At 36.7% G+C, this 14,613-nt stretch overlaps 1 protein-coding gene across 2 annotated transcripts; it reads right to left on the bottom strand.

The window, feature by feature from the left end:
* Window positions 1-1,167: 1,167 nt before the first annotated feature.
* Window positions 1,168-12,250, bottom strand: MLH3 (MUTL protein homolog 3). Of its 2 annotated transcripts, XM_087336582.1 has the most exons (25): window positions 12,232-12,250; window positions 12,051-12,153; window positions 8,761-8,910; window positions 8,432-8,483; window positions 8,303-8,350; window positions 8,073-8,227; window positions 7,940-7,997; window positions 6,522-6,579; window positions 6,345-6,437; window positions 6,066-6,234; window positions 5,957-5,972; window positions 5,661-5,866; window positions 5,503-5,578; window positions 3,919-5,415; window positions 3,748-3,842; window positions 3,491-3,640; window positions 3,206-3,403; window positions 3,076-3,120; window positions 2,942-2,995; window positions 2,758-2,852; window positions 2,258-2,309; window positions 2,117-2,179; window positions 1,945-2,017; window positions 1,779-1,864; window positions 1,168-1,664 (listed from the first exon to the last, which is right to left on the bottom strand). In XM_087336582.1, exons 3-25 carry the CDS (start codon window positions 8,884-8,886, stop codon window positions 1,440-1,442), a joined length of 3,690 nt encoding a protein of 1,229 aa, XP_087192708.1. In that variant the 5' UTR covers window positions 8,887-8,910; window positions 12,051-12,153; window positions 12,232-12,250; the 3' UTR covers window positions 1,168-1,439. The 2 variants fall into 2 exon arrangements, with proteins under 2 accessions (XP_087192708.1, XP_087192709.1); XM_087336583.1 differs by lacking the exons at window positions 6,522-6,579; window positions 8,073-8,227; window positions 8,303-8,350; ... (2 more) ...; window positions 12,051-12,153; window positions 12,232-12,250 and having other exon boundaries at window positions 6,345-6,473; window positions 7,940-7,958.
* Between the last annotated feature and the right edge of the window lie 2,363 nt (window positions 12,251-14,613).

Below are 14,613 nucleotides of genomic sequence, written 5' to 3'. Positions count from 1 at the left end.
ATAGTAGATTGAAGTCTACTGTAGGCAATTTTTTCATTAACATGGGCATGCGTGTTTGCCTTTACAACGCCAATAACTTTCATTGACCTCCTATGTAAAACTATTTGTTGATTCGACACTAACAAGTTTCTATCTTTTGGTTGTTGATAATTTGAACTCATCTATATTGGCTTTATAAGGAACGAATTGTAATAACACTGAATCAATGGACAACTTTTGGACAATCTAAGGCACACAAATGTATACATTAACAATACCAATAAATTTTCATTAACAAAAAGTGGTTCAATGCGTAAGCACTTCATGAATGGACTTTTTTGACCTTGTGGTTGACAGTAATAAGAGCTCCGCAACTTATAAGTTTTGGCTTCACAATGCAATGAACCTTCACCATCCAATCGTTATTCAACAAACCAAAACATTTGATGAACAGTCAATGGTAGTCTAAACTCCAACATAAGCAATGTGTTTAGCTAACAAAAGAATACATGTCCACCTTAACCTTTTGAAAACTTTAGACTAAACTAAGATGGATGAATTCACTATCCAATTGTAGTTTGACGAGTGAAAATCCTTTGGAAATGAAATTTGATCAATAATATCTTTGTTGGCTTTATTGTCTTGACCTACAACATTTTGGGATAACTAAGAAATGGTCCTCCAAGTTCAAGAAGCAAATAGCTTGATTTTCCTTGAGTTGATTGTGCACAATTCGTTTATCGAAGATGCATCCATCTCAAAATGAAATTATTGTTTCACAAGCTTTTCATTATATGCTCTTTGTTCTGTTTGAACATCCTTACAAATGTCTATCTTTGTAGCACAAACGTTCTTAACCATATTCTATTCAATAACAATTAAAATATAGTAGTTATAACCAAAAGCCTTTTCACGAAGTTTCTTTACTTAAAGCTTGTTCTTCGAGCATCTATGGTTTTTCCTTGCCCTTGTAATTTTTCTGAAGCATCCATGGAGCCTCATTTTATCCTTTATAGACGAAGGACATTTGGCAGTCACAACAGATCAGCCACAAAAACTAAGAACCCACTAATTTGGTGACTGGCAAAGAATGCATCAACACTCATCATTCATAAGTTGATACAGCTATTATACATGAAACACGGCATATTTTCCACTGGAAATGTTTCCGCAAGCCCCAGGAATGTATATCAGCAAGGATCTCTTTTGTACATGCCGATACAAATGTCATACATCATTACAAGCATTTTCAATTGGGAATGTTTAACATTTGTCCATTCGCCATTGACGTCATATTGTTCCCATTTTAAGCACAAATCATCTTGCTAATTACAAATGTATCAACTGATAGAAGACTAAGCCTTGTATCCTTTACAATATATGATCTCCTAAATCACAGATATTACACTATTGGTGTAATAGAGACAAATGAACATCAAAAGGAGAACACTTCCAGGAAACTACATCTCCACAGCATGTTTGAGCCTTTCCATTGCACGTTGTAGGGTGGGACAATGCCATTCAAGGCCATGCCATGTCTTCCTCAAATGTGCTCCACGTTCCTCCTTGTGTACAGGTGTTTTACACTCACTCTGACCCATCATAGTACTCTCTAGTCTGCTCAGCTGAAAACTTAAAGCTTGAAGGTTAACAATAGGTACAAGTGTTGGGCGCCCATGAGCACACTGCAAGGAAATTATGAAATAATTGTTAGGACTATTCTTGGTTTTTAAAAAGGTACGAGCCCTCTCATGAAGCTACAAATTTATCTCTTAACTTCAAATGCCCTTATATAATACCTGGAATGCGAGTGATGTCTTCTTCAATCCTTCAACAAGTTGTTGACACTCAGATCTTAGCAGAAAATCACCAAACATGATAGCACCTAAAAGCATTGGAAGCTGATTTAATTACAAAAAACATTCTTCATATTAAACATGAAAACGTTAGGAGAAATAAATGTACCCCTGCAAGCTTTGCTCGCCATAATTCTCAGAACCACAGGTGGAGGAGCTGAAATTCCATCAGTTGCAGCAAGCTGTGTCAATATATTGCAGTATTAATACTGAAGATTTGGTTATAATGATTCGTGAATGCTATACAAACAAAACTTTTCATTTTCATCATGAACGTGTACTTGATGTAAATACTCAGTAAGGTATCTCGTGTCAGTCAAAGTCTCGCCCAAAATCGTGGGTACCTGCAAGAAATTCCATCGTTTTGCTTCAAAACGAATAAGAATCAAGACAAAGTACTTCAGCCATGAATTTTGACTCACAGCCATAATGAGAGCATGCATATTGCTATCACGATCAGGCACTTTACTGAACCTGTGTAAGAAAGAAAGATATATGAACATCTTTTAAGAGGCCAAAATGGCCTATAAGACCAAACAAGATATTACATCTTAAGTGTTGTCTCATCTTTGAGAACAACAAATCAAAATAAAAGAACTATTACTCGGTAAATATAAAAGTAAAAAGGATAAAAAGAGACGACAGAATCTGGTTTTCGGCACATGTTACATTGCTATAGAAAAAAGGGGTGTTCATTACTGTACAATATATTGACCCCACTTGGGTTCCTCTAATATTCAATTAGGCATCTCTAAAGTATTCTGCAAAACATTGATATACATGCGTGTACACGTGTCTTTTACGCATGCACTTGTACAGCATATTATGAGTATGCATGTACAGTATATTATATATGCAAGTGTATGCATAAACATGCTTATTATGTCTCATGAACTTGAAAGGTTATAATGGAGTATCATACTTGCTTTTTTGAGATTGAATTTTGAAGCGCCAGCCCCAATATTCTAAATGTGATTGGTAAATATGAAGTAGCTGCTGATCCCCCACACAAATGGTCTACAAAGAAAGCACAATTGCATTCTCCTTAAGTAAAGCACATGCAGTCCATTTAGCATTCAAGAAACAAAAGAAGATAAATTTTATACCAGCTCTTTTGGATAGTCCAGTAAACTGCTCAAATGCTGTTTTTTGTTTAAGACCTGCACAAAGTAGATGGATTTTATGTGGCAAAAGCTGATGTAATTTTGAAAGATAATAGAATTGATTTAATCTAATTGACCTCTTCACGTAATCTTTCCAACCTGACCCTCTCATCTGCAGCATGCTGTATATAAAACAGTTTATAAAAACTTAATAATTTGTGTATGACCTCATCCACACACATGATGGTTCAAGTACGACTAGGCAACCTGATCAATTACTACAAGGGTCTTATCAGCCACTGCAGCTATAAACTTCTTCCCGATCTGCTGCAAAACCCTTGCATTCTGCAATTCTTCCTTTGCAATGCTTTTGGGAAATAAACACCTTTTACTAGACCCCAAAAATACAGAAGATATATCAAGTATATGCAATTCATTACTTCTCATACAAGGATTTTTCCATTCCTGCAAGCATAACCAAATAATGATCACAGTCTGAGAAAGAAATAGCCAATAATATAAATAACTTAAGAATCACGGTACTGTGAGAACCTTGTATATTTGTGCTGCAGACACATCAACATCAACTGAACTACTTTTATAATGTTCCAAATCCCTCCATTTTGACCGATGAGAAAAATCATCGTCTGCATCTGTTACTGAATTGTCTTTTAGATCATTATACCTTAGGATGCAATCACCCTGTAAAACTCTAAGCAGCATGTTCATCATTACCCTCTCTATAAGAGGAAATTATTGATAGCTAAAAGAATTATAAACAGCTAATTTTTAAATCATGAGCAGCGGACCTTTTGTTTAACCACAAGGTTGCACATTCCTTTTTCTGGTAGTCCATCCTCATCATCGCGCAATGTTGACCCTTTACACATATTGCCTTTAGAATCTGCAGAAATTTGGGTTTACGATTCGATCCAGTGTATTAAAAAGAAAAAGAACACCTTGTCCGTCAGAAATTCTACCTATCAGAGTCTCATTTCCTTGAAATTCCATTGATTTGTTCTGATTCAGTGCTACATGCCTTGACAGTTTGAAAAATGGTGGCCCAGAAAGTGTTCTCCTCAAGCTCTTATGCTTATTATCCTCAGCTTTAGATGTTAAACATGGTTTATCTGGAGGGTTATCATGTACAACCATGGAAGATGCTAAAAACATCTGGGCTTTGTTGTGAATGTTTTCATCGAGGTTGAAATCAGCTACATTGCTGCTCTGTAAGGACAGATTTCCATTTTTGTTGTTTTGTATTTCGTAAAGATCACTGCACAATCTATCTTCTCGCAGATTGGTTTCAAAGAGAGGGCTCTCGAAATGAGGAGAACACTCTTCGTCTGTCATTGATGTTATGCTGAAGTCACTGATTCTTTGCCTTTTGATATGGCAAAAAAGATCGTCAGTATAGCTAGGATTAAGAGCTACATTATACAAACGTCTGCGTACCCTTGGTTGATGAGGTGAAAAATCTCTTCTAATCAGTGACGGCATCTCAACAAATTCCAGAATCTTACCATCTCTATCAAGATTAGCTTCTTCCCTACTCTCTTCTCCTGGATTAAGAGGGATTTCTGAATGGCTATCTAATGGCACCTCTCCTATCCTAGAATGAGAATCATCTGCATCCAAATGCATGACTGAATTTTTCATATCAGAAGCTACCATTTCAAAATATTTCAATGGTGAGTAATGATGAGATAGGTCATCTTTCATGCCACTAGTCCTCTGATTAGACATCACAACATCTTCAATTAGATCAATCGGGATTTTACCATAGTTACTGTTTAAACCCCAACCCCGTTCAAAATCAATGTCTTGGCATTGAATATTGTTCCCGTTACCCCACTGCAAAGTATCCTCCAATAAGCCACTGGTAAAATTGTGGTTACCATGTATTATATCCAAAGGTTGATAGTCAACCAATTCAAGATTCTTCTGGGTTTTGGACCGTTTTCGATCACTTGAAACCTCGCAGTTGCTTTCTCCTAAACTCCAGATACTTTCAAGATCAATGTTTTGGCATTGAACAGCGTGCCCATTTTCCTGGTTCAGAGCATCTTCCAATAACCCACTAGTAAAGTTGTGATGGTCATGCATTATATCCACAGGCTCATGATCAAATAATTCAAGATTCTTCTGGGGCTTTAACTGTTTTTCATTGCTGCATTGCTGCATGCTCCAGGCCAAATTCATGGTATTGTGAACATATTTTTCATCTACACCATACTGCTTCCTTTTTCTATGACCCATTTGCTGTTTGGGTGCATTGAATATAAGTTCATCTCTACATTTATCAGAATCAAACTTGTTACTTCGTACACTCCTCTGTCTGTATTTCAGATTTTCCTCACTCTTAAGCATATCTACATTGAAACTCGGATAGTATGTTGGATCAATGTGCTGCCAATGCTTTCTTTTACGAGTGCTTGACTTTGTCGAAACGCATATCTCCTCTTTCAGCTCTATCCCTGACCATGTACTACGGAGATCAGACATTGAGTAACATCAAAAGAGTACATACAGTTTAAAAATTGACATCAATTCAATGTTCATACCTCCTGAAGTATCAATTGACACACTCCAAACAGTCTCCAAGGCCTCTTTTACAAAGTGAATGATATAGTCCCAATCCTAGACATGTGATCATGAAGATATAAAGAGAAATGGAATCATATTAGAAAAATCTTTTTTTATTGTAGAATCAGACTCATACCTTGAACTCCACAGATGTTTTTGTTGCTTCAAAAGTGATATCATAGCAAGAAAGAGGACAGCTCAAATCCAGCAAAAATGTTGGAAACCCCTGCTTTGATGGTTCAATCCAAGCCTCATTAGGGTTTTGACGTTCCACAGACCCAGAGAGAAATGAGTTGATAAGTTTATGAATGGGTGTTCTATGGACAAAACGGCCATTAATATCTAAATGATGTTAATATTTAAACAGCATCCATCAATCTTAAGTAGGTGATAAATGGAAAATAACAGAATTGTTATGATTGAGAAGGATACACACAAATTGCAAGGCCTGAAATGAAGTTAAAGAACCAAAGGTGACATCAGAGAATACGAAGAAAGAAAACACCCAAAACAAGAATAATGTCTCACATCTGCATGATACCTTTATAGAAAGCTTGCTGGTCTCCATCACTGAGATAAACCCACTGAGTTTCAAATCTTTATTTCTATAATGCATTTTAACAAGCTGAGAACGATATTCTTCTCCAAAGAGCTCACAGAAACTATCCAGAGAAGATGAACAAGAGTTTGTCTGAACCAATTTCCCTTGCCTGAAAGCTTGCAACACTAGAAGCTCAAGCTTTGACATAAATTCCGGAGGGCAGATTCAACCTATAATACTGATGTATGTATATGCACAAAACCAAATGACGACAGATACCTTTCCAAATCAATAGCTGTGAAGGAAACACTAGGATGTATCAAGACAAGCCTTGTGATCTGGTCCTTCACTCCGTGCAATACCTTTCTAGAACTGACAATGAAGAATGTTGGCATCCATCTTTAAACACTGACCCAAGCCCAAAACATAAAGCTAAAGCAGAAATTAGATATTAACCTTGATTCAATATTTTTTCTTCGTACAGGCAAATTGTAGAAAAGTTCGCGCACAACAACTTTGATAGGATATGCCATAAAATTAACAGAGTCAGTTTGTATATATGGACACCAATAACAGATGTTTGTGGACAAACACAAATTAAAGCACAAAATGTGCAAATGGCACATGTATGAAATGCATGTATAAACATATTTTTACTAGACTTAACATACAATCAAGTGAGAAAAATTGGTCTACATCTTGTGATATATGAGACAAATCAGATGAACAGAATGTGCCCTCTATGCCCTCTTCAAACCTTGAAAGAAAAATATATTAATATCTTTTAAGAGGCCAGAATGGCCTAATTCTTGATAACATTGTTTCTCACCATTCCCTGCACATGCAAAACTTATTTTTTTCACCATCCACATAGTTGATTAAACAAATTATGTGTTTCAATTCTGGTCATATTTGGCACTTGCAACTAGACTCCAAGTGTATTTAAGACTCTGTGACTAATTAACGTGTTATCAAATGCATTCACATTCGTCAGGTTGTCAAAGTTAATACCTTGATGCAGGTATAAAGATTATTCATATACAAGTATATGAGAAATATAAGGTGTAGCAAACCCATAAGAGGACTGCTGATTGTAGACCACAATAAGACACTTTACACACAACTGAGAATGGATACATCATCAAGCTTTCTTATATGGACATATGTCTACCCTATCCGCTAAAACTTGATCTCATCAACGAAGGACAACAATACAATCACATGATCTCATCAACAAAGGACAATCACAGCTTTCTTTAGCTCCATTACTCCTACTCATGCTACAAGTCAATCAAGGGTTACAGAAATGGGCTCCCAACCAAGACATTGCAAAAGGGTTACAATAGATCAGGCAATAGCAATTTATCGTGCACGTATGGCCCGGCCTCGTGAACCGCAATCTCCCCACCCTTGTCATCCACAAATGAAGGCCATTATCTTCCACCATCACAGGTGCCTCCCTCGCTTTTGAAACCTCTCCATTCTAGATCGACCTATGCTAGAGATCTTTCGAATACAACAAGTACAATATATTTTACTTGTGAATCTTACATGTATAGATGACGACATTCTTTTGTCAAATCTTAATTCTATTTCTATTTACTCTTTTATTTATTTACATTTATTTTGGTTTGCCTTCTCAAAGATGAGACAACATTTTAAGATGTAATCTCTTGTTTGGTCTTATTGACCCTTTTAGCCTCTTAAAAGACATTAATATATCTTTCTTTTTTTCTCTTTTGATTCTCGTCCTGTCTCATAGATCGCAACCGGTCTCTTGTGGATGTTAAAAGATATTATCTCAAACTTCCATCTCTCGCAGTTCCAGGAACCATGTAGAGCTTGTCACCTTTCAATATTGGATGCTTACTAACCTGTGGTACCAGGAGCCCTTTGTTCACTGCAAATTCCCATTGACAGCATTCTAGAGCCCTTCATAGTCATGAAAGATCAGTTATCACCATGTAAAATACTAAATCAAAATAGATGCATCTCAAAGTCACCAACCTTGATTACTTTTTTGTAGGTGTTTGGGCTTCCTCGAACCCTGGTTATCAGTTCAATAATAGCAACTTCTGAAAGTGAACTCAATGCTTCTCCACGGAAACCTAGAGTTGCTACACCATTCTCAAGGTCTTGCAAATCATGTAGTTTAGAAGTGGCTGTTGAACATACGCAGTCCTCCCAATTAAGTTACCTCCATAGAAACTATTTTATGAGATGGTTTTTATTCATACCATGCCTGTCACCAATCAGCACTAAATCCTCCCTGGTGATTCCAGAACCTACATCCAGGAAAAATCACTTCTGGAATGTAAAGAAGTAAAGTTATCTATGACAACATAAAAAAATCATGTCAAATTTACCATCATCCTCAACCTTGATGTAGAATGATGCAACATCCACATAGATAGATATCTGCAAACAGACAAGATGCATTAGCTAATTTTGTCACAGGGAGAAAGAGAAAGAAAGAAAGAAAGAAAGAAAGTTGTATTAACATCCTATGGAGGTCAAACTCGACCAATGAGACGAAAATGATGTCTGGTATCCATTGCATTCCACTTCAGAGTACCAAATGACACAAAAAGAAGCTAAAAGTGTGGTGATCAAAACTATCCTAAATCCTAAACCTTAAACATAAACACACCATTATTAATTCATGGGGAGATATGCTAGAAAAATATTGATATACCTTCTTAGCGCCAGCATCCAAACTGTTGCAAATAAGCTCTTCCACTGCCTGAGGAAAGTTTGATAGAACTGAACTAGAGTGCAAGTGATTGATGAGGCCCTTGGGAAGATGTGAAATGAGCCCCATCTCCCTTCCTGAGTTCAAAATGAGCTGCAGCCAGTAGGAAATCAAATTCATAGACATCAATTCCCAACAAAATTAGTAGTTATAGGAATCAATTCCAATACAATACGTTGCATTGTTACATAATAGAATACTCTTGATCAGTGATCATGAAATTTCCCATTACTAAACCCACTTAGTTTCCTGTTTGCAAATCAGTAAAAACAATGTGCCAGATCTAGCTCCCTTTTCAAACTGAACCAGTTTTTAGAGACTGGCGGTATTTTCTTCCCAAAGACTTCCCTTGCAGGTGTATTCATGAAAACAATTAAGGTGACAAAAAAAAAGGTTTCTATGTATGCCCAATGCAACCTCAACATCAAGTGAAAGATTAAACAAGTATGATATCAGTAATAACAAATTAAAAAATCCAAAATATGAAACCAAAGATAATCTTAATAAAGCTCTTCAAAGAGTTTACAAATACATGTTGAAAGTAAGAAAAATGTCTTGAATCATCTCCCCAAGGGCGCATGGAAAATTGGATGCCAACTACAAAAAAATTATAACAGCAAATTTCTTTCATCTAGCTGAAACCAAGTCATCTGGAGATGATTTCCAAGATGGGATGTTGAAGAATATTTGGATGTGTTCATAGAATATTTGGAACTGCAAATAGAGGATATGAATCCATGTTTTACTCGGCCATATTGGAAGTCTACACAAAATGGATGGATTCACAAAGAGACTGAAGTACATTAACGTCTACATGGCCCATTGTGCTCCCAAAGCAATGGGCCAACTCAGAGTTTCCTTACACCAGGTAGAGATTGAAGCAAGACGTGTACTTCACATACCTAGAACCAAAAGACTTTGCAAGCTAAGTGAATGCAAGGTCAAGCACAAGGAAATTTTAACTTTGCAAGCGATGTACAGGAGAGGTTGACTGTGAGGACCATTTTGTGTGCATATGCCCAGCTTATGAGCACATCATAGAAAGAAAGAAAGAATATATATATACATATATATTGTGGATGACACCACCATTCAAAAACTTATGGGCAAGGCTAGCCCACAGAATTTTAGCCAAAGCTTGCTCAAGCTTCAAAAACAAGGGAATCGATCCTTATGTTACCACACAAAATGCAATGGCAATTGCACATCAATGACTTCTTCCATAGACGTCCACCTCCACAGACAATGTGCTGACGAGTCATCGTAGAGTGAGTAGAGGAGTGTTGATGGCAATGGAGACAGCAGGAAACAGGATACAAGTCACCTGATACAGATCATGGAGATTATTGTTCACTGAGTCTGGTTCCCCAAAGAAAACCTAGATGCAATTGGTGAACTTCATCACAGCATCACTTCACCACACCAACCAACCTTGGATACTATGTGTCCTCACCACTACTATTCCCATACATATTTGTTATGCACTTCATGCTTGTGAACCAATTTAAGAACCTTTCACTGCATGCATCATGATCATCATCATGGATCGACCAAGAGCTCTCTCATGGTACAAGTAAAGCACCCACCCACATGAAATCCTCCATGCTGAATTGGCAGCACCCCCATGATGGTAGAAGCATTATTCAAGATAGTAACACACAGAAGCATCATGATACGCATAGGGGATGACGTGGTTCAACAACAATGACCTTGACATTGAGAGTTTCCCAAACTTTCAATATTGTACATCTTTACATCTTCACCCAGAGATGGTGGCCTACTACAAAAATCTTTTTATCAACTTCTCAGAGGATGTATTCATACAAAAACCGAGGTACATGAATGCCTACATGCCACACAGTACTCACAAAGAAATAAGCCAACTCAGAGTTTCCTCCCACCAACTAGAGATCAAAGCAGGATGAGCACTGTGCATACCTAGAGCCAAAAGATTTTGCAAATTATCTGACGGAGATATTGAAAGCGAGGAACATTTTGTGTAGAGGCCCAGCTTACAACCACATCAAGCAAAGTCCAGAAGGCCACCAACAGAGGACAATCATAGCTTTCTTCAGTCAAATCACTCCTCATCCCACAAGTGAATTAAGGACTACAAAAGTGGATTCTCGACCAAGACACTCAAAAGGGGTTACAATAGATCATGCAATAGCAATGTGCCATGCACATAGGCCACAACCTTCTGGACCACAACTTCAACACCTTGTTACCAGAAAAAATATAGGCCATTATCACCCAGCACCAAAGGTGCTTCCCTCGTTTCAGAGATCTCTCCATCTTGGAGTGGCCCATGTTGGAAATTTTCGGAAGACAAAAGTTTCGGTCTATCAAAGTTTCGAATCTGAGGTTCTTCGATATATATATTCTTCAGTACCTACCATATGTTTAGATGTATTTATTTTCATTTGTTGTTCTCAAAGACAAGAAAACATTGTCAGATGTAATCTCTTGTTTGGTCTTATAGACCATTTTGGTCCGTTAAAATACCTTAAATATAGCTTTCTTTCTTTTTCATGCTACCAGTCAATCAAAAGACTACACAAGTGGATTCTCGACCAAGACATTCAAAAGGGAATACAATAGATCAAGCAATAGCAATGTGTTGTGCAAGTAAGCCACAACCTTTTGGACCATGGTCTTGTCATTCTTGTCGCCGAAAATAAAGGCCGTTATCATCTGGCACCTAAGGTGTTTCCCTTGCTTCAGAGATCTTTGGGGCAGCCCGTGTTGGAGATTTTTCAATGACAAAAGTTTCAGTGAATCAATAGATATATCGATTCTTTAGTGCCATAGGTTTACCTGTATTTATTTTGATTTGTTGTTCTCAAATATGAGAAAACGCTGTAAGTTGTGCTCTCTTGTTTGGTTTTATAGGCCATTTTGGACTCTTAAAAGATGTTAATATAGCTCTCTCTCACTCTCACTCACTCTCTCTCTCTCTCTCTCTCTACACGTGTGTGTGCAACAATCAATATGGAGCTCTCCATGGATCGAATGGATTATCAGTATGGAAGATAAGAACTGAAATGTGTCAATTTTCCACGAAAAAAATAGGTTACAAATCCATGGAAAAAAAAGAACGGGATTCAATCTCCCAAAATAATGTTCCAGAAAAAAAATTTGAACATGAGAAGCTTCAGAAAAAACTTTAGCATACGAAATTATACCAATTAAAGGAAAGGAAATATAAAATTAAAAATTAAAAAAAAACCTACTTCGTTTAGAATATTAATTCTTCTATTTCTCCGTCTTCTTCCGTTTCTTCCGTTTCTTCTTTTTCTTCTTCCGTTTCGTCTTCTTCTCCGTCGGTAACAGCTACTGTACGAAGATAGAGAGGTCTTTAAAAGGAGATTAAAGAAGAGAGAGAAGAAAACCATCAGAGCGTAAAAGACTTACATCGCACGCTTTCTTGTTTCTTTTGCTGCAGCTGCTCCTACATTCTTTCTTCGTCTTCTTCGCGGAAGCTTTCATGTCTGTACTGTCTCAGTCTGCATGCATTCATTTCTTGTATAATTCCCAGCCTTTTTCTTCAAACTCCCTAAATGCCCCTGCATTTTCCATTAATTCCCCAAATACCCTTCCCTTCCTTGGTGAAACCCCACTCCCCTAAATGCCATTCATTCAACGTGCATTTGCTTAGGACTGTCACACCATCCCTTCCTTTGCATCCCATGTTCCACACTCCCAATTTATTAGTAGGAATCGGCAACAGTTCAGTTCCGTCTTCACCGGTGGTTTGTCCTAGTCCGAACCAATTTGGTTAAGCCTTACCCGGTTTCGGAGTTTTCAAACTTGAATCGAACTGGCTCCTAAACCGGTTAAGCATAAATCGGTTTATCCAAACCAATTAATCATTCACTGGTTTAGCCCTAAACGGTTCGATTCAACTTGAGTCATCCCAATCCAAGCTCAAGCCTAAACCAAACCAATTTGTTTGGTGTAGGCTTGAGTCAAGCCACCGATGATTCTTACTCCCAATCGTATGTACTCAAAGGAAACATTAGTGATTCGCAATGTATTGTTGTTGCATTCCCTAAACAATGGTATATTCTCAATATCGTTGCACAAAGAGGAAATGATATTTTCATTAAAAAAAACATGCGCAAAGAGAATAACAACTTTTTTATTTATTATAGGAGGAATTCTAATTCTTATTACGTTCTATGTATTCATTGTATCTTCCTTAGATGGTTATGACACCCATCATATCATAATCGCTACATGAAACAAATGTGAAAGTTTGACAATCAATCAATCTAGCCATTTTATCTAAAGGTAGATAATCCATTGCACATAAGAGAATCAAAGTTGCACCACGTGATAGATTGGTTAAGGTGTTTCTTTTTTATGGAGAATGTAGGTAGTTGTATCCAAGGGTTTTGATGGTTTAAAAAGGGCTACAAGCTTTTAACGGTGAGGGACTTTATAAGGCTTTATTCAAAGGAAGCCAATTGAGCACCCAAATGGATTCTATTAGAAGGAAAAAGCAAAAGAAATTAAAAGAGAAACACACTCACGAGTCACGAGTCTCCCCTATATTATTGTGACAAGTAAGCATTTGATTAGCATAGCACATTGCTTATAAGAAAGATTATAGTGAAAAAAATCTTTGGGGCAAAACTATGAAGATTTTTTATGTGAGTTGTGGCATCAACAACGAAGGGCTCTATAAAAGTATTTCATAATTCAGTAAAGTTGATGAAAACAAATTTGACTCAATTGCTCAAGTTGTTACATCACTTAAATCATCAATATAAGAAGTGGCAATTCTTGTCAAGTTACAAGAGTTGCAAGTACTAGAAGTCATAATTTGGCATCAATATCTAAGGACTTGTCATAAATTTGATAAAGTTGATGAAGAATATTTTGATTGAAATTCTCCTCGAATCATTTGATCTAGGTTATCTTGTAGGTTATTTCTTATGTATAATAATCACCCACACACACTCAGATCATGTTACACAACAAAACATTTCCTCAAATTCTCTTGTCTCTTCCACATCTTAAATTGAATATTTGTGTTCTTCACTTTACTGTTGTGTGATTGTTCCAACAATTTAGTATTGTTATTTTAATGATTATGTGAATCAATTACCTTTTTACGAACAAAGATTACTCGATTCAATCATAAATTGTTTCAGAGATGTTTTCCCTAAGAAACAGCCACTGAGATTACTACCTAAACGTAATGTTGACCATAAAATAGATATCATATTAGGTGTTGTTACTCTAAGCATTCCACCTTATCGACTTCGTCGACTTCAGGAGGATGAGATTGTTACACAACTTATGGATTACTAAAGGATGGGTCTCCACATTCGTCACATAAATCTCCTCGAGGTGCGCTAGTTATCTTAGTCAAGTAAAAAGAAGGAACATGGCAAATTTGTGTTAATTATCGTTGTCTCAATAAAATGATTATAGGTTCCATGTAATTTTACTATGTCTCCTTCTCGTCAGCTAAACATTATTTGTGGCAATGCCTATGGGAATGTTGTTGTGAATCTCATAGTATGAACCATACGTGCATTCGCATTTGCGAATGATTGAAACATTTGCGTAAGAAAAACACCCTCAAAGAATGATAAATACCATACTTTTAGATTAACTATTTATTATGAGGTAAATAAGCCAAAAAAATGGATTAAAAAAAACATTAAAAAACTGGGAAAAAACAAAAAAAAACACACAAGAATGTTTGAATAACATTTGTATTCGTTTTCCAACGTAGGAATATGAATGTTATGCTAGGCGAACACAAAATTTACGTACTATGGT

This window comes from Azolla caroliniana, unplaced genomic scaffold (genome assembly GCF_043228905.1).
Source record: "Azolla caroliniana isolate FFs.n. ecotype wild unplaced genomic scaffold, voAzoCaro1.0.p SCAF_21, whole genome shotgun sequence".
NCBI lineage: Eukaryota > Viridiplantae > Streptophyta > Polypodiopsida > Salviniales > Salviniaceae > Azolla > Azolla caroliniana.
This window is presented reverse-complemented; position numbering and strand designations above follow the sequence as displayed.